The 20,102-nt window shown below is 44.8% G+C and overlaps 1 protein-coding gene across 44 annotated transcripts in view; it reads right to left on the minus strand.

Moving 5' to 3' along the window:
• SFI1 (SFI1 centrin binding protein) overlaps nucleotides 1-20,102 on the minus strand; it is a 132,192-nt gene that overhangs the window by 19,076 nt on the left and 93,014 nt on the right. For 42 of the 44 annotated variants that reach the window (XR_010117152.1, XR_010117150.1, XR_010117153.1 and 39 more), the window contains 6 exons: nucleotides 19,902-20,063; nucleotides 16,767-16,837; nucleotides 14,850-14,942; nucleotides 11,199-11,296; nucleotides 10,034-10,100; nucleotides 4,224-4,354 (listed from right to left, as the gene is read on the minus strand). Coding sequence is in view for 40 of the 44 variants with exons in the window: in XM_055251589.2 (XP_055107564.2) it covers nucleotides 4,224-4,354; nucleotides 10,034-10,100; nucleotides 11,199-11,296; nucleotides 14,850-14,942; nucleotides 16,767-16,837; nucleotides 19,902-20,063 (622 nt within the window). In the remaining 4 variants the exon portion in view is untranslated. The remainder of the gene's footprint in view (nucleotides 1-4,223; nucleotides 4,355-10,033; nucleotides 10,101-11,198; nucleotides 11,297-14,849; nucleotides 14,943-16,766; nucleotides 16,838-19,901; nucleotides 20,064-20,102) is intronic. The other 2 variants (XM_055251601.2, XM_055251597.2) reach the window with 1 other exon arrangement.

Raw genomic sequence — 20,102 nt, forward strand, 5'->3', positions numbered from 1 at the left:
TCCCAGCATTTTGGGCGGGTGGATCACAAGGTCAGGAGATCGAGACCATACTGGCTAACATGGTGAAACCCCGTCTTCACTAAAAAAAATACAAAAAATTAGCCGGGCATGGTGGCGGGCGCCTGTAGTCCCAGCTACTCAGGAGGCTGAGGCAGGAGAATGGCGTGAACCCAGAAGGTGGAGCTTGCAGTGAGCCAAGATCACGCCACTGCATTCCAGCCTAGGCAACAGAGCGAGACTCTGTCTCAAAAAATAAAAATAAAAAAATAAAAAAACTATGAAAACTCATCAAACTTCATTTAAAAATCTATGCCTTTCACTGTATATACATTTTATCCCAATTAAAATAAAAGGCAAACTAATTTTGTCTCATTCTCAGTATCTTTCACTGGAGGGTTATAAAAATTATTTTTAGCCATAATTCATGAGATTCCATCATAAAATCTGTCTATATTCCTAAAACATTAAAAAATACCCTAAGAATATCAAAGATACATATTTATTTGGAACTTTAATTTGCTAAACTCCAAACCAATCCTCTGAACATGTACTTACTATGAGAGTCACATATTAAACCAACTCCAGGGGCCAGAGGGATAGTTCATATTTTTGTGCTAGGCCCTTGACTTGTATTTTACATGTATTTTTCCATTTCATTTTCATGATAACCATATGAGATAGAGACTATGACCACATCATCTCAATTTTACATTCGAGGAGACTGAGGCTCAGAGAGACAGACTGACTTGTCCAGGGTCACAGAGCTGGCAGGTGACAGAGCTGGCAGGTGACAGAGCATAGGTCTGAACTCAGGCTTGTCCAGCTTCTAAGCCAGACTCTCAATCACTCTGCTCATAAACAAGGAAAACAGGAATCTGAAAAATCAAGTTTTCTGAAAAGGTCCAACCAAGCCAAAACAGGTAAAAATTTAGATCAGGCCTACACCGTCCTGCAAGCCTCCTGGCTATATCCTGTCTCCAAGTCGCCCTCCGCCCTTTTTCTCCAGAGTGACAGCTCTAAAACCACCCAAACTGCTCCCTAGCAAAAATCCTTTAAAGGCTCCTCTTGGCTATTTTGAAGGTACTTTTAATTTTTGGTTCTCACAGCATACAAAATACAAAAAAAGAATAGAACCAAGTACTGCTACTTGACAGTAAAAAAAGAAACGGGTACTGTGTGTGTGTGTTTTAAGTACTGAAGCCATTTTTTTTTTTTTTTTTTTTTTTGAGATGGAATCTTGCTCTGTCACCCAGGCTGGAGTGAAGTGGGGCAATCTTGGCGTACTGCAACCTCCACCTCCTAGGTTCAAGCGATTCTCCTGCCTCAGCCTCCCGAGTAGCTGGGATGTGCGCCACCACGCCTGGCCAATTTTTGTATTTTTAGTAGAGATGGGGTTTTGCCATGTTGGTCAGACTGGTCTCGAACCTCTGATCTCAGGTGATCCACCTGCCTCAGCTTCCCAAAGTACTGGGATTACAGGTGTGAGCCACGGCATCCAGCCTGAAGCCATTTTTGAATGAATCTTATACCAGCCCACAATACAGGACTAGGTGAAGGCAAAGCTGCTCTGTATGCAGAAGCCAGAAGAGACAAAAGTTGTCCTTTCATCAGCCTCTATTCCCCGTGGCCACCACCTAAAACCATCTCCCTGGACTTCGTACTAAGGAACCCAGAGTTCTGGCTAATCTCAAACCAGCATTCAAAGCCCTCCAGATGATAGATTAGATAGATAGATTAGATAGATGATAGATAGATAGATAGATAGATAGATAGATAGATAGATAGATAGTAGATAGATAGAGATTTATTTTGAGATGGAGTCTTGCTCTGTCATCCAAGGCTGGATTGCAGTGGCGCCATCTCAACTCACTGTAACCTCTGCCTCCTGGGTTCAAGCGATTCTTGTGCCTCAGCCTCTGGAGTAGATGGGATTACAAGCATGCACCATCACGCCCCGCTAATTTTTGTATTTTTAGTAGAGACAGGTTTCACCATGTTTGCCAGGCTGGTCTGAAACTCCTGACCTCCAATGATCCACCCACCTCGGCCTCCCAAAGTGCTGGGATTACAGGCATGAGCCACTGCACCTGGCCTGAAATCCTCCAGATTAAAGATGACTGCAGCTTCTCCCAATGCATGCCCCTCCATCTCACCCCTCTGTCCTAAGATAAAGTACCCTGAACTTAAGGTAATTTCCAAAACTGTCATTTTACTAGTTCCATGCACCTGCTCAAATATCTTTCGAATATCTATCTATAGGGTCAGCCCGATCTCTTCAGTCTGGGCCTCCCCATCTTGCCCACTCCAGCCACCATCCTCACTCTCTCACTCACAGGAAGCCTCTCCCAGATATTTCCACGCTCAGCCTCCCTCGGCACTAGCTCTGAGCGCTGGAAGAACTTGTGGCTGACATGACTGGGGACACATGGGTCTATTCTCTTGAATTGGTTCTCAGTTGTTTCTTGTATGTCAGTCTTATCTCCTCACAAAAATTTCACCCTCCTACAAAGTCATCAAAAAGATCTTCCTCTTGGATCAAGAAGAAAGCACCTGCACTTTGGAACTGCAGATCTGAATTTAAACCCTGGCCGTACCACTTACTGGTTGTTACCATTTATCATTTTGAACCTGATCTCTCAGGATCGCTGTGAAAAGGAAATTATTAATGAAGATAATGATGCCATGGGCAGAATGAGTTTATGTATTTGTTTTCTGTCTTCCATCACACAATGCCCAACACAGTGGCAGACATACAGTTAGTGATTAATAATTTCTTCATTACAGGCCGGGCATGGTGGCTCACGCCTGTAATCCCAGCACTTTGGGAGGCGGGTGGATCACGAGATCAGGAGTTCGAGACCAGCCTGGCCAACACGGTGAAACTCCGTCTCTACTAAAGATACAAAAAATTAGCCAGGTGTGGTGGCGCACACCTGTAATCCCAGTTATTTGGGAGGCTGAGGCAGGAGAATCATTTGAACCCGAGATGTGGAGTTTGCCATGAGTCAAGATTGTGCCACTGCACGCCAGCCTGGGTGAAAGGACAAGACTCCAACTCAAAAATAAATAAATAAATAAAGGAATAATTATTATTTCTTCATTATGTCCCACCCACCACATACTAAGAACCTACTGTGGGCAAGTTTGTCCCTGTGGAAACTAAAAAGATGTAACTCTGCTCCTTGAGCTTTCTAATGTGTTTTTTTTGAGATGGAGTCTCGCTCTGTTGCCCAGGCTGGAGTGCAGTGGTGTGATCTCGGCTCACTGCCAGCTCCACCTCCTGGGTTCATGCCATTCTCCTGCCTCAGCCTCCCGAGCATCTGGGACTACAGGTGCCCACTACCACGCCTGGCTAATTTTTTGTATTTTTAGTAGAGACATAGTTTCACCGCGTTAGCTAGGATGGTCTCAATCTCCTGACCTCATGATCTGCCCACCTTGGCCTCCCAAAGTTCTGGGATTACAGGCATGAGCCACTGCGCCCGGCCTTTTTTTTTTTTTTTTTTTTTTTTGAGACGGCATCTCGCCCCATCACCCAGGCTGGAGTGCAATGGCACAATCTCAGCTCACTGCAACCTCCGCCTCCCAAATCCAAGCAATTCTCCTGCCTCAGCCTCCTGAGTAGCTGGAATTACAGGCATGCACCACCAGACCGGGCTAATTTTTGTATCTCTATTAGAGACAGGGTTTCACCACGTTGGCCAGGCTGGTCTTGAACTCCTGACCTTGTGATCCATCCGCCCCGGCCTCCCAAAGTGCTGGGATTACAGGCGTCAGCCACTGCGCCCAGCCCAACCTTTGTAATTTTGTTGATGACTATAATTTCAAAACTTCAAAAAGCCAGGTCTAGCAGAACAGGAACTAAGTGTTTCGGGGAAATGACACTTAAGAATGTCTGCCAAGGTGATGCAAGGTCCCACCATGCTCTGATCCAGAAAGCTAATGGGCTGCTTTAATGGAGCTCTCAGTGGCTAATAATGAAGGTTACAAACAGGCTGTTTTGAAAGCCCTTGAAATAAAGATGGACAAAAGATTTCCCAGGGGAAACACTGTCTTGTCTTTTCCTGCTAGATGAAATCAATGAGCCCACATTATTCAAAATCCAGGAGATACTAAGGCCTGGGGTCTGGGAAGCTGAAAAGCACAGCAAATGGGCTGTGTGGCTGGCAGAATTAGACGTGAGGCACCTGCCCCAGTGCAGACAGGAGCTGCGCAGCGTGTACCTGTGGAAACGTGCTGCTCTTGCATTGAGGACGTTTTCCTGGCGGCACCATCTCCAGAGTCTATTCCATGTGTGGAAGGCGGCAGGCAGGGCTCTCTGCTGGAAATGACCATCCACTCTGGCCTGTAGCAGCTAAAGTAAAACAATGAATAACCTTTGTACTTAACTTTTCTTTTTTTTTTAACATGACCTTTCAGGGTCACACTCTTGTGGGAGGATTGCTTCCTATATAATAAAAATGAGAAAAAGATGAAAATCATTATTTATTATATTTGCCAATATGCTAGGTGAAAAATGAAATAGGATAGGTGGAAAAATTTCACTTAATTAAACATTGGTTAAACATTTCTACACACACACACACACACACACACACACACACACTCACTCACTCTCTCTTCCCCATGGCTTAGGTGTTCATACCCATTACATGTTTCACTGTCTGTTAGCATTTGACTCAGTGATATGTATGGGGTTTTTGAACCTAAACAATTTATTAGTCCTTTGTCATGTGTTATAAATCTAAATATTTCCCTACCCCATAATATATCTTTTTTGTTCATAGTGTTTGTCATACACATTAATGTAATTATAAAAGTCTACTATTTTACTGATACATCAGTAGAAGAAAGACAATGGACATAAGAATATACCGTATATGCCTCCATGATCCAAAACTTTGGGGGAAAAAGCATATATGCATGTATAGAGGTTTTATGTTTTTTTTTTGTTTTTTTTTTTTTTAGAGACAGAGTCTTGCTCTGTCGCCAGGCTGGAGTGCAGTGGCGCAATCTCAGCTCACTGCAACCTCTGCCTCCAGGATTCAAGTGATTCTCCTGCCTCAGTCTCCTGAGTAGCTGGGACTACAGGCATGTGCCACCACGCCCAGCTAATTTTTGTATTTTTAGTAGAGACAGGGTTTTACCATGTTGGCCAGAATAGTCTTGATCTCTTGACCTCACAATCTGCCTGCCTCAGCCTCCCAAAGTGCTGGGATTACAGGCATGAGCCACCGTGCCCGGCCCAAATGTGTAGAGGATTTAAAAACATGGCTGCAAATTATTTGATCCTCCTTCACTGAGAAGTGATCTATGTTCCCTCCCCTTGAATCTGGCTGGGATAGTGACTGCTCTGACCAACAGAGCTTGGTAAAAGTGACACTATGTGAGTTCTGAGGCTGTATAAAGAGCCATAGAGCTTCTGACTTGTTCACTGGAACACTCATTTTGAAGCCCTGATGGCTGACTCCCCCAAGGCCACCATGCTGTAAGGAAGCCCAAGCCTCACAGAGAGATCATATACAAGTTCTTTGGTTAACATTCCCAGTTGAGCCCAGTCTTTGAGTCATTCTAATCCAGGATCTAGATGTGTGTGAAGAAAACTTCTAGATGATTCTAACCTCTTGCCATTAGAATCTTTTCAGTTGAGGCTGATCTTGGAACAGAAACCAACCATTCCCATTATGTCCTGTCTCAATCTTTGATAATCCATAAAGCATAATAGAATGGTTGTTGTATTATACCACTGAGTTTGGGGTGATTTTTTACGTAGCAATAGATAATTGGATCAGTATGCATATGTATGTGTATGTGAATAGATAGGTACATACACTCCTATCCAAACAGAGGAAGAGAGATACCAGGCTTACCCACCAAATGTCATGAATGGCTTTATTTTTTCTTCTTTATGTCTTTTTATGCTTCCTAAATTTTCTATAATATCTACACATTGCTTTTCTATTTTTTATTATGGGCATTTTCAAATGTAAACAAAAGTAGAAGCCGACAGTATAATGAATACCCATGACCCTATCACCCAGCTTCAACAGTTAGCAAACATTCGCCATTCTGCAGAGAGCAATCCTTTGGTATTTGTGGGGGACTGGTTCCAGGGCCCCTCTCAGATACCAAAATCCATGGATACTCAAGTATCTTATACAAAATGGTATAGCAGGGCCTGCCTTCCTTGCTTCCTTGCTTGCTTCCTTCCTTCCTTCCTTCCTTCCTCCCTCCCTCTCTCTTTCTTTCTTTCTTTTGTTGAGACCGTCTCCCTCTGTTGCCCAGGCTGGAGTGCAGCGGCATAATCTCGGCTCACTGCAACCTCCCTGCCTCAGGCTCCCGTGATTCTCCTGCCTCCGCCTGCCGAGTACCTGGGATTGCAGGCGCACACCACTACGCCTGGCTGGTTTTTGTGTTTTTGGTGGAGACGGGGTTTCGCCGTGTTGGCCAGGCTGGTCTCCAATTCCTGACCTCGAGTGATCTGCCCGCCTCGGCCTCCCGAAGTGCTGGGATTACAGACGGAGTCTCGCTCACTCAATGCTCAATGTTGCCCAGGCTGGAGTGCAGTGGCGTGATCTCGGCTCGCTGCAACCTCCGCCTCCCAGCCGCCTGCCTTGGCCTCCCAAAGTGCTAAGATTACAGCCTCTGCCCAGCCGCCCCGTCTGGGAAGTGAGGAGCGCCTCTGCCCGGCCGCCCTGTCTGGGAAGCGAGGATCGCCTCTGCCTGGCCGCTGTGCAACCTTCCAAGTGTGAAGTGACAGCCTTCGTTGTAGAATGAATGAAGACACTGGCACTGATTATATAACACCTTGGCAGCTATCTCAAGTCGTTGATGGTGGAGGTATTGGAATTATAGAAGAAAGCAAACACACAAATTTGACTAAAGGCAATTTTGTGACTTCTTTCTATTGGCCCTGGCAAACCAAGGTTATTCTGGATGGAAATAGCCTTGAAAAGGTGATATATATATGAACGTATCTGATTTTTTTTCCCTGTATAATTCTTACTTTGTGCATTTGATATTCAGTTGTGTTTGTAATCACGGAAAAATAAAAGCATATATTAAAAAAAAAATGGTATAGCAGGCCGGGTGCAGTGGCTCATGCCTGTAATCCCAGCACTTTGGGAGGCTGAGGCAGGAGAGCTCAGGAGTTTGAGACCAGCCTGGGTAACATGGTGGCACCCCACCTCTACCAAAAAAAAAAAAAAACAAAAACAAACAAACAAAAAAACACAAAAATTAGCTGGGCGTGGTGGCTTGCACCTGTAGTCCCAGCTACTTGGGAGGCTGAGGCAGGAGAATCGCTTGAGCCTGGGGAGAGTGAGGCTGCAGTGAGCCAAGATCATGCCACTGTACTCCAGCCTGGGTGACAAAGTGACACCTGTCTCAAAAACAAAACAAAACAAAACAAAAAACAAATAAATTGGCATCTGCATATAACCTATGAAATCCTCCTGTATACATCTCCAGATTACTTATAATACCCAGTACAATGTCAATGCTATGTAAATAGTTGTTATGCTATATTGTTTATATATTGTTTAGGGACTAATGACAAGAAAAAAAGGTCTGTATATGTTCAGTACAGACACAACTGTTCTTTTTTTCTCTGAATATTTTTTATCCATGGTTGGTTGAATCCATGGATGTGGAACCCACAGATACAGAGGGCTGACTGTATGTTACTTTTCAAAAAGGAAGAAACCCATAAAAAATAATATTTTTATCTTGTCTAAGAATAGAAAGATCTGATGTGCTCCTGGGATACCTATACCAAGAGGTGATATTCAGATTGTTAGCTAAAGGTTTAGGAATGACTAAGCAGTGCTCTTCCTATTTTTCAGACCCGCTGTACCTTTGAAAGCAGGCCATGCTAGATCAGCGTGAGGGATGAAAACACTGACCCCGGACTGTCCGCCAGTGTTGGGCCCCTGTGTCAAGGGGAGTGCTCGTTTTCCAGGAAGGAAATAAAAGAGACCCTCTGCTCTCCACCTTGAATAAATACAACCTTTCAACTCTGACACTCACAGTCTTTTTCTGAAAGGCTTTCCTACATTCCGGTAAACTTGTATTACATGAACTTAAGATAACAAGTGGCAATGTCTTTTCAAAGCCAGTAACATAATCCAAAGGCATGTCAAAGAATGCAGTGACTCTAGCATTTCCTAAGTGTGGGAGGCAAGAGTGACGCAGAAAGAGGCCATGCCTTGTAGCATCCAAGCTCTATCAACTGAGATCATCCTTGGAAAAAAACTCTGGAGAAATCAACAGCAGTTCATTTGTTGGTCTGTACATTAATTCATGCAAATATTAGCACATATCCCATGCCAAGCACTGTGGGCTAAGGAGGCAAAAGGGACAGGCTGTACTCTAAAGGACTTCACAGCCTGTGGGGAAAGAGAAGCCAGTGAACAACTACAAGATGAATGTTCTGATAAAGGTATGCCTCCAGGGTAGGGGTGGAGGTGGACTGGCCTGGGAGAGGAGGTGACATCTGAGCTGGAAGGGAGTGTGAAATCGAGAACTGGAAGTACAAAGAGAAGCAGGAGAGCACAGAGGACCTTTAGGGAACCACTGGCAGCTTAACCGGTCAGAGTGCAGTTGTGAACGAACAGAGTGGTAACAGGAAAGGGGAGAGAAACAGACAGCGACAAGCTCCCAAAGGAGTTTGTAGGCCTTGCTAAAAATTTGGATTCTATCCCCAAACTATAGGGAACTAGCTAACAGGTGAATCTTTAGATGGGCAGAGGCACTCCTCACTTCCCAGACAGGGCGGCCGGGCAGAGGCACTCCTCACTTCCCAGACCGGGCGGCCGGGCAGAGGCGCTCCTCACTTCCCAGACTGGGTGGCCGGGCAGAGGCGCTCCTCACTTCCCAGACGATGGGCGGCCGGGCAGAGGCGCTCCTCACTTCCCAGACAGGGCGGCTGGGCAGAGGCACTCCTCACTTCCCAGATGATGGGCGGCCGGGCAGAGGCGCTCCTCACTTCCCAGACGATGGGCAGCCGGGCAGAGGCGCTCCTCACTTCCCAGACAGGGCGGCCGGGCAGAGGCACTCCTCACTTCCCAGACAGGGCGGCCGGGCAGAGGCGCTCCTCACTTCCCAGACCGGGCGGCCGGGCAGAGGCGCTCCTCACTTCCCAGACGGGGTGGCCGGGCAGAGGCGCTCCTCACTTCCCAGACGATGGGCGGCCGGGCACATACTCCAGCAGAAGATGGAGGTACGGGTAGGGTGGGCAGCACGAAAATAACTGGGAGGAGTTTGGTTTGTGTCTTCCTCTGTTTCGCTGCCAGAGATGATCAAAAAGGGGGCACTTCTCACAATGGCAGACACCATCAACTGAACCCTTTCCCACTGAGTGTAAACACGGCCTTGAAATCCTTCTCACTTCAACATTCCAGACAGGTACGCCCAATTGGTAGAACGGGCTTGTAAGGTCACACTTATTTGTCACCCTGGTGCTAAAGTATGAGCCCTGGGAGGGCAGGAATTTTATTGACTTTATATCACAGTTGTATCCTCAGTGCTTAGTGCAGTATCTGAGGCACAGCAGTTGCTCAATAAGTATTTCTTAAATGGAACTGAATCTATCTTTCTCAATCTGCCTTTACTTATTTGTGGTCCTGACCTCACATCCTCCACCCTGGGAGACATGTGTCTCACACTGTTTAGCACTGGGATGCAGAACTTATGCTCTACACCTCTCCCTGTACCTTGTGCAGGTCCCACTGGGTGAAGGGCTGGCTAACTCAGAGACTAAATGAATTTGAGTAAAGATGTGAATGGCTGATAAGAGCTCAGTACTTTCAGAGAGAACCTGTATTTTCATAGCAGATAAGAAATGGGAGTTATGCAGACTTTCTGATATCAGAGGTGGGAACTGGAAGAAATGACTTTGAGCTTTTTCAGCATCCTCTCTTCCAAAGCAGAACGACAAGACTTCTTGGCATAGGTCTTTTCCAAGAATTTTTCCAAAGCAAATGGGTCCAAGAATGTAAGCAAGTAAAGCTATCTGCTAAAAAGTACTCCATACCTGCTTGTACCGCCTCTTCTGAGTATACTGTAGCCACAATTTGATACACTTGCACAGCAGTGCTATCCTGAAACAAAAGGAAGAACACCTTCAGGTTTCAGGTTTTTAAAACTTTAAGGCAGGTAAATTGGGGTACAGTTACTTCCTGTGAGTTAAAGGCACCCCATGGGCTTACTAGTTTCATTCTAGGAGAGATGGCAATAAGAACCCGATATCTAATACAAAATGTGTCAACCTCTGATTGTGGACTGTGGATTGCCTGAAATGTTGACAACTTTCTTGTAAAACCTAATTAGACCACCAAAAGCACAGTAGCTCTGGAATTTAGGAAATATGTGTGAAATCCCCTAGATATCCTGAACTTTCTGGTTTCATGGCCAAACTTTGGGGGTCCGCGACATGTTGCCTCTCACACTAGGTTTTATAAACCAGGGTTTGGAATAATATGCCTTGATAACTCTAAATGAGTCAGTTAATTATTGGGATTCTCACTAACTCATTAAAAAATGCTTCAAAATTGGACCTAAACTATGCAAATTAAGTTGATTATACTGTGGGGAGAGGAAAAAAGAGGAGGGCAAAGAAAGGAAGGACATACTGAACATTTCTGGCAGCAAGAAAGTTTATACGTAGTGTTTCCCTCTGAAGAGTAAGATCTTACTCTTACTTGTAGGGAGGGGGCCAGGCAACTTTTATTTTTCCCTTTATACTTTCCACCCTATACATTCTGAGTTTTCCTCACAGAAATGTAGTGTTTTTATTTATTTATTTTAACTGAATGACTAGCTCTAAAATATTGAGGACATTCCCTGCACACTTTAAGACTGAGTCACAAATGTCCCTGACCCTTCTCTTTAACACTAGCAATGCATGAATTCTAACTTGTGAACATATTGATGCCTATAGGACAAAGGCAGTGAGCAACCAGGCACATACTTCAGACTATGGTGGCCAAGAACCAATGCAAATATGCTCATTCTATCTCCCATCTGATCAGCCAAAAACCCAAATTCAGGAACAAATGGTTTACAGCAGGACCTCCACCCCCACAGGCCTTTCTGAATCTGCCACACTAACGCACAGAAGGGCAAGCGATTACTCCTGGAAAACAGTAAGTCAGAGGCACAAAGTCCCTGAGAGTCAGGGATGAAGCTAGAGTCCCTACCTGTAGTGGTCCCAGGCAGCATGCAGTAAGGGGAGCTGCTCTCTTTCCTTTTTCTGCTCAATCTGAGACCGCCAGAGGTTCCAGAACCTGTGCAGCAGCTAAAGCAAGGTAGGAAGAAGATGGAAATTTACTGAGATGAAAGGTAAAACAGTGAATCCTTACTCCAGCCAACATATAGTGGGCATACAAATTAATGAGGGCTGAACTACAGAGCTATTCTGGGCCAACATAAAAGGCAAAAAGATGGTTCTTCTAGTCTATGGAAATCTAGATGAAGAGGCTATTCCTAATCTCACAGAATACAACGACATTTTAGAAAGCCATTTTAGAAATTAAAACTGATTTTATTGCATATTCCCACCTATGAAGTAGTCTTGGATAAATGTTTAAGTTCAATCTAAACAAGCCCTTAGATCTAACGATTATAGGAACCATGTAGACTAAAGGAAAATTAAATGATGTAAACGATATCAAAAGGAAACAACCAGGTAAATCAATAACATAAAACATTGGGCCGGGCCCAGTAGCTCACACCTGTAACCCCAGCACTTTGGGAGGCCAAGGCGGGTGGATCACCTGAGTTTTCAGGAGTTTGAGATCAGCCTGACCAACACGGAGAAACCCTGTCTCTAATAAAAATACAAAATTAGCCAGGCGTGGTGGCACATGCCTGTAAACCCAGCTACTTGGGAGGCTGAGGCAGGAGAATCACTTAAACCCAGGAGGTGGAGGTTGCAGTGAGCCGAGATGGCACCATTGCACTCCAGCCTGGGCAACAAGAGTGAAATCCCATCTCAAAACAAACAAACAAAAAAAACACAGAAAAAAACACAAAAACATTATACAAAGTTAGGCATGGTGGTGTGCACCTGTAGTCCTAGCTCCTCAGGAGGCTGAGGCAGGATATTCTCTTGAGCCCAAGAGGATGAGGCTACAATGAGCTATGATCACACCACTGCACTCTGGCCTGGATGACAGAGTGAGACCCTGTCTCTAATAATTATAATAATAAATAAATTGTATAAACAAAATAACTGGCCTGTCCTTTTTTTTAAAAAAGGCAGTCATTTAAAAAAGTATACATTATGCTAAGTGAAATAAGCCAGTTGCAAAAGGACAAATACTATATGATTCCACCTATGAGGTCTCTAGAATAATCAAATTTATAGAGACAGAAAGTAGAATGGTGATTTCCAGGGGCTGAGGAAAGAGGAAATGGGTACAGAGTTTCAATTTTGCAAGATGAAAAAATTCTAGAGATGAATAGTGATGATGATTGCACAATGTGGATGTACATGTCACTGAACTGTACACTTAAAAATGGTTAAAGTGATAAAGTTTAAGTGATGTATCTTTTACCACAATTTAAAAATATAATAGGCCGGGTGTCGTGGCTCACGTCTGTAATCCCAACACTTTGGGAGGCCGAGGTGGGAGGATCACCAAAGGTCAGGAGTTCGAGACCAGCCTGGCCAACATGGTGAAATCCCATCTCTACTAAAAATACAAAAATTGGCCAGGCATGATGGTGTGCATCTGTAGTCCCAGCTACCTGGGAGGCTGAGGCAGGAGAATAGCTTGAACCCGGAGGGTGGAGGGTGCAGTGAGCCGAGATCAAGCTACTGCACTCCAGCCTGGGCGAGAGTGAGACCCGGTTTCAAAAAAAAAAAAAAAAAAAAAAAAAAAAAAAAAAAATATATATATATATATATATATATATATATATAAACAAAAATGTAATAAAGAAGTATAGTTGGGGGAAGGAAACTTCTAGATTAAAAGCTTTAAGAGATATAATAACAAAATCCATTTCTGCTAAAAATCAATCAGAAAAGAACCAAATGGAGTTAGTGATCCTTAACTGCATTCTGGTTTGTAAAAAGCAGCTACAAATAAGACATTTTTAAGACAACTATGGAAATTTGAATGTTGACTGGATATTAATGTTAGGGAATCACTGTTACTTTTCTTAGGGATGATAATGACATTGTTGTTACATAAGAAAATGTCTTTATCTTTGAGTGACGCATGCTGAAATATTTAGGTGCAAAGTGTCGTGATGTCTATAATTTACTTTGAAATTATTCAGCAAAAAACAATGAAGCAAATATAGCAAATATTAACAATTACTATATCCAGGTAGTGACTATACAGAGGCTTATTATACTATTTTTTTTCTATTTTTCTGTATGTTTAAACATTTTCATAAAACAGTAACAGGGAAAAAAATCCTACACCAAGAAACGAAATCTTCAAGTAGAGACAATATTTGTTGGCATCAAGTAAACAAACCATTGTTTTATAATAGACTTACAATGGAAGTGAATAGACTTAACAACAGAAACACAACCAAAGCCTCCTACTGGGGCCGGGCATGGTGGCTCATGTCTGTAATTCCAGCACTTTTGGAGGCCAAGGCAGGTGGATTGCTCGAGGCCAGGAGTTTGCGACCAGCCCAGCCACCATGAGGAAAAACCTGTCTCTACTAAAAATACAAAAAAATTAGCTGGGCTTGGTGGTGCACACCTGTGATCCCAGCTACTTGGGAGGCTGAGACATGAGAATCGCTTGAACTTGGGAGGCGGAGGTTGCAGTGAGTTGAGATCGCACCACTGCAGCTGCACACCAGCCTCGAAAACAGAGCAAGACCCTGTCTCAAAAAAAAAAAAAAAAAAAAGTGTATTTGGGCCAGGTGCGGTGGCTCACACCTGTAATCCCAGCACTTTGACAGGCTAAGGTGGGCAGATCACTTGAGCCCAGGAGTTTGAGATCAGCCTAGGCAACATAGTAGGACCCTGTCTACAAAAAATACAAAAATTAGCTGGGTGTGGTGGCTTACAGCTGTAGTCCCAACTACTTGGGAGGCTGAGGCAGGAGGATCACTTGAACCTTTAGTGATCTACTGCACTACAGCCTGGGTGACAGAACAAGACCCTGCCTCTAAATAAGTAAGGAAAAAAAGAAAGTGTATTTGTATCACTATATCCCCTAGGTCAGGGTTAAAATCCACAGTCCCTGAACTTTGAGTCAACTATCCATTTCTTGGCAAACAGATAAAAAAATGGGATCAAACAAGTTTTTCTATCAGCAGGTATGGATTATCAAAGAAAATGCAAACTAAAGAGGCTGAGCACGGTGGCGCACGCCTGTAATCCCAGCACTTTGGAAGGCTAAGGCGGGTGGATCATCTGAAGTCAGGAGTTCGAGACCAGCCTGGCCAACATGGTGAAACCTCGTCTCTACTACAAATACAAAAATTAGGAAGGTGTAGTGGTGCATGCCTGTAATCCCAGCTACTCAGGAGGCTGAGGCAGGAGAATTGCTTGAACCCAGGAGGCAGAGGTTGCAGTGAGCTGAGATTGTGCCACTGCACTCCAGCCTGGGCAAGAGATAAAGACTATGTCTCAAAAAAAGAAAGAAAAAGAAAGAAAGAAAGAAAAGAAAGAAAGAAAGAAAGAAAAAGAAAGAAAGAAAGCAAGCAAGCAAGCAAGCAAGCAAGCAAACTAAGGTTTTAGAGTTGACAGTCTGGACAAATCTTGAAGCATAAAAGTTTTTTTAAAAACAGTTCCGCTTAATTTGGCAAGACTGAAAAAAAGAGTGAGAGAGAATGGCCATCAGAAGAGGTCCCTTGATACAGAAGACAACCCTCACCGTGACACCATGCTGCTGGTGAGCGAGATTCCTTCTTATTTGCTGGAGATGGGCGTGAGTCACATTGTCTTTTAGGGCTCTAAAGCAAAAATACTGTGCAAAGAAAGGACAAATGATTACAAGGACTGGAATCAGTAGAGTCTGTAAGCTAAGAGTAGATGAAGGCAGACAGTGCCTCAAATCGGGGGGAGAAGCTTGGTCACAGCTTCTCATAGCTGTTCCATCTCCCTGAGTGTTTCTCTGCTTTGAGATTCAACTGGGAGCCTAACACAAGCCAGCCTGCACAGCAGGCACTTAATAAATATTTGCTGAACCCTCCCTGCTGTCCATCTACACTGCACAAGAACAAACACACCCACACAGGAGAGAACCCCATGACCCACATGACAATTCTACAGACCAAGGTAAACATCAACTGTTGCCTCTCAGAAAAAGACAGACTTTTTGTCTGTGGTGGTTTTTGTGTTTTTGTTTTTTTACCACGTGGGCTCAGTGCGTACATTTATACGATTATAAATGCAGTGCTGCTAAAATGGAAGAAGGAATCTTTAGTGAAAGGAAGGGTTGGGGTTGGGCCAGGATGGACCTGGATCCAGCTCCATCAATAATGCCTAAAAGGCCAGGTGCAGTGGCTCACACCTGTAATCCCAACACTTTAGGATGCTGAGGCAGGAGGACTGCTTGAGCACAGGAGTTCAAGACCACCCTGGCCAACAGAGGGAGACTCTGTCTGTATAAAAAACTAAAAAATCAGGCCGGGTGTGGTGGCTCACGCCTGTAATCCCAGCACTTTGGGAGGCCAAGGCGGGCGGATCACGAGGTCAGGAGATCGAGACCATCTTGGCTAACACGGTGAAACTCCGTCTCTACTAAAAATACAAAAAATTAGCTGGGTGTGGTGGCGGGCACCTGTAGTCCCAGCTACTCAGGAGGCTGAGGCAGGAGAATGGCGTGAACCCTGGAGGCGGAGCTTGCAGTGAGCCAAGATAGCACCACTGCACTCCAGCCTGGGCGACAGAGCGAGACTCTGTCTCAAAAAAAAAAAAAAATCTAAAAAATTAGTTGGGCATGGTGGCATGTGCCTGTGGTCCCAGCTACTTGGGAGGCTGAGGTGGAAGGATCATTTGAGTCCAGGAGTTCAAGGCTGCAGCAAGCTACAATTGTTAACACTGCACTCCAGCCTGGGTGACAGAGGAGACCCTATCTCTAATAATAATAGTAATGATAATAATACTAATGCCTCAACACTGGGCATGGTGGCACATGCCTATAGTCCCAGCTACTCAGGAGGCTGAGGTGGGAGGATTGCTTGAGCCCAGAAGTTTGAATCTAGCCTGGACAATATAGTGAGACCCCCATCTCTAAAAAATAATAATAGTGCCTCACAAATTGTCTAAGCAAAGCTGATTTGCCCATTATTTCCCCATGCCTTAGGCTTCAATTTTCTGAGACAGAAGTGAAGTTATCAGACTGGATTAGGGGTTTTCATATTGTGCTTTGTGGAGCCCCACACGCTCCTGAAAACATTTGAAGACCATCTCATGTAGCAAGGGAAGGGAATAGTAGCAGGTAGAACAGGGACCGACTCCCCGACATGCTTCAACCACAGCATGACTACTTTGACCTATTTTATAGGTGAGGCTTCCGCCACTCAAAAGGGGTTTTCCCATGTAAAAAAAGCTCAGGACTAAATGATGTCTGAGGTTTTGACAGCTCCATACCCCTCTGACCCTACACCATTAGCACCTGTAATCCAAAATGAAAAGAGGGACACCCACAATGAAAGGAGGGCTTCATGACCAAAACTCACCCATAGCTGACTGCATTTAATGAAGGTGATAGGGGTCAGGGTCCCCCAAGAGTAGATACCCAAGCAAGGCTGCCAAGCGGAGCCATGCCAGGATGCAGGGCTCTTACCAGCTGGCTGTGCCTGTGGTGCTCTTCTGCCATCTCACACTGGGCAGCTTCCTCTGCACACAGCAGCATGTCTGCCAGGAAGTGAAGGCCTCTAGTCTCAACAAGGTTCTGACCCCTACACAGTGCATTCTCAGCAAGCCACCTGAAGGGCCATGGCTACCGGGGATAACACACGTGCCAGGTGGGCTGAGGTCCACCTCTGTCTACTCCTGATGACCCAGGGAAGCAGTGGGCAAAGGGAAACCCTGTCAGTTACTGATCAAACATCTGGTCTTGCATTCCTCCCCTTGAATGCCCATGAGATGAGAGGCAAAAAAATACCTGAGATAAACTGCTATCAATTTCAGTAAACATTTAGAAATCACTGTATCTAAAGCAGAATCTGCTCCTTTTTCTATAGAATGTTTTGGCATCACAATCCAGTTAGATGTTTGAGCTAAAAATCTTGGAGTTATTTTCAAACCTTTTCTCCTCCCACTCTCATCTAATCAGTCGCCAAGTCCATCTGCTCCCTTCCTAAATCTCTTGGCTCTCTCCATCCCCTCCTGCTCTTCTGTCCCCACCCCCAACACCCTGCAGTTCACCCGACTCCCTTACATAGACTGGTAAGTGAGCCTCCTCCCATAACTGGTCTCCCACCAGTGCTAGCCTCTCCGCTAATCCAGAATTATCCCTTCCAAAGCACAAATCTGACTGCATTTCCTTTTTTTTTTTTTTTTTTTTTTTTTTAAGAGACTGGGTCTCACTCTGTCACCCAGGATGGAGGGAAAGGGTGCCATCATAGTTCACTGTAGCCTCAAACTCCTGGGTTCAAGTGATCCTCCCAAAGCACTTGGATTACAGGTGTGAGCCACTGCCCCCAGCCTCTTCTCTTCTTAAAAACCCCTGATGCCGGGTGTGATGGTGTGTGCCTGTAGTTCCACCTACTTGGGAGGCTGAGAAGGGAGGATTGCTTAAGCCCAGGAGTTCAAGACTGTAGTAAGCTACCACTGCGCCTGTGAAAGCCACTGCACTCCAGCTTGGGCAACATGTGACCCTGTCTCTAAATTTTAAAAAGTAAAAAACCTCCAGAGGTTCCTGCATCTACTTTCCCACCATCCATACCTCCACAGCCCACCAGATTCTTGAATGCTTTTCCTCACTGAAATGCCTTTTCCAACCTTCTGCAGTCTTCCCCTAAGACATCAAACTTCCCAACTTCTCATCTCCTATGACTTAAATTCTGCACAAACATTACCTCCTTGGCTGAATCTCCACAGTCGCTCTCACAGAACTTCATACACATCTTTATGATAGTTATCATGCCATATTTAAAGACCCATTTTCATGTCTATTTTCCCCACTAGACAATGAACTATCATTAGTCTGAGCTTCCTCATATCCCAGAATTTAAGCAGGAGTTTATACAAAGCAAGACTTTGATGAACAAATAAAATGTGTGGATGAATATCCTAGGCAGTCCAAATTCTCACACTTGGGCACACAGTATGGTAGAGGTAGTGATTAAGAATATGGCTGGGTGCGGTGGCTCAGGACTGTAATCACAGAACTTTGGGAGGCCGAGGCGGGCAGATCACCTGAGGTCGTCAGGAGTTCGAGACCAGCCTGACCAACATGGAGAAACCCTGTCTCTACTAAAAATACAAAAAAATTAGCCGGGCATGGTGGTGTATGCCTGTAATTCCAGCTACTCGTGGGGCTGAGGCCGGAGAATCACTTGAACCGGGGAGGCAGAGGTTGTGGTGAGCCAAGATTGGGCCATTGCACTCCAGCCTGGGCTACAAGAGCGAAACTCCATCTCAAAAAAAAAAAAAAAAAAGGGAAAAAAAAGAATATGTACACAGGGCTGGACATGGTGGCTCACGCCTGTAATCCCAGTATTTTAAGAGGCCGAGGCAAGTGGATCACTTTGGGTCAGGAGTTTGAGACCAGCCTGGCCAACATGGAGAAACCCCATGTCTACTAAAAGCACAAAAATTAGCTGGGCGTGGTGGTGGCCACCTGTAATCCCAGCTACTCAGGAGGCTGAGACAGGAGAATCGCTTGAACCCGGGAGGCGGAGGTTGCAGTAAGCTGAGATGGCACCACTGCAATCCAGACTGGGTGACAGAGCAAGACTCTGTCTCAAAAAAAAAAAAAAAAAAAAAAAAAAAAAAAAAGAAAGAAAGAAAAAAAGAGGCCAGGTGTGGTGGCTCATGACTGTAAGCCCAGCACTTTGGGAGGCTGAGGCGGGTGGATCACCTGAGGTCAGGAGTTTGAGACCAGCCTGGCCAACAAGGCAAAAACCCGTCTCTATTACAAATACAAAAATTAGCCGGGCGTGGTGGCACATGCCTGTAATCCCAGCTACTCGGGAGGCTGAAGCAGGAGAATCGCTTGAACCCGGGAGGTGGAGATTGCAGTGAGCCGAGATTGCACCACTGCACTCCAGTCTGGGTGACAGAGCAAGACTCCATCTCAAAAAAATAAATAAATAAAGTTAAAAAAAAAAAAAAAAGAGTATGCACACAGGAGTTAAAGGCCTAGGTTTTGAAAATCCTGACTCTGCCAATGACTTGTGACTTTAATATACACTCAACTCCTCTGAATCTGTTTCCTCGTCTGTAAAATGGCAATAGTGGCACCTACTCCACAGCACTGCTATGAGGATGAAGAGGATGATGCATAATGTCTGCTACATAGTAAAAGCGCAATAAATGGAAGCTATGATCATGGTAATGGTATCACCAAGAAAAAGATAGTGGTGGCTATTTCCACCACCTAGTGGGTAGAGAAAAGCATTTAAATTGTAACACCAAAAAATGTGAATCAGGAAAGTAGGATTACCTCTGAGGGAAAAGAAAAAGAACGCAGTCAGGGAGGAACAGATAGGTGTGCTAGCAAGGTTCTATTTTGAAAGTTGGGTGACAAGATACATAGTTGTTCATTTTATTATTTTTAAACTATAAATATGTAAGTACTCTTTTTATACACAATCCCAATTAAACAGAAAATTTTAAGACTGTCAACAGAGATAAGGCTGTTTTAAATTGTTTGGCAATTGTTTCCCATATATCTCATGACTTGTTTCACATGCTGCTGAGCTCATGCTGTCCTGGCTGAGGCAATGGACAGGCTGGGTATCTGAAAGGATACAGTGTTTCCAGTGAGTAAAGGCGCGCCGCAGGGCCATCTTCCTGGCCAGTTTCTCCACCTGGGCATGGTGGGCGTACAAGCTCTCCCTCCGCTCCCAGGCCTGCTGCCAGTCACAGAAGTGTATCTGGAGCACGGTGACATGATGGAATCGCTCAGCCATCTCTGCAACAGAGAAATAACTTAAGTGCTGCTCCCCTAAGG

Source organism: Symphalangus syndactylus, chromosome 18 (genome assembly GCF_028878055.3).
Source record: "Symphalangus syndactylus isolate Jambi chromosome 18, NHGRI_mSymSyn1-v2.1_pri, whole genome shotgun sequence".
NCBI classification, from domain to species: Eukaryota; Metazoa; Chordata; class Mammalia; order Primates; family Hylobatidae; genus Symphalangus; species Symphalangus syndactylus.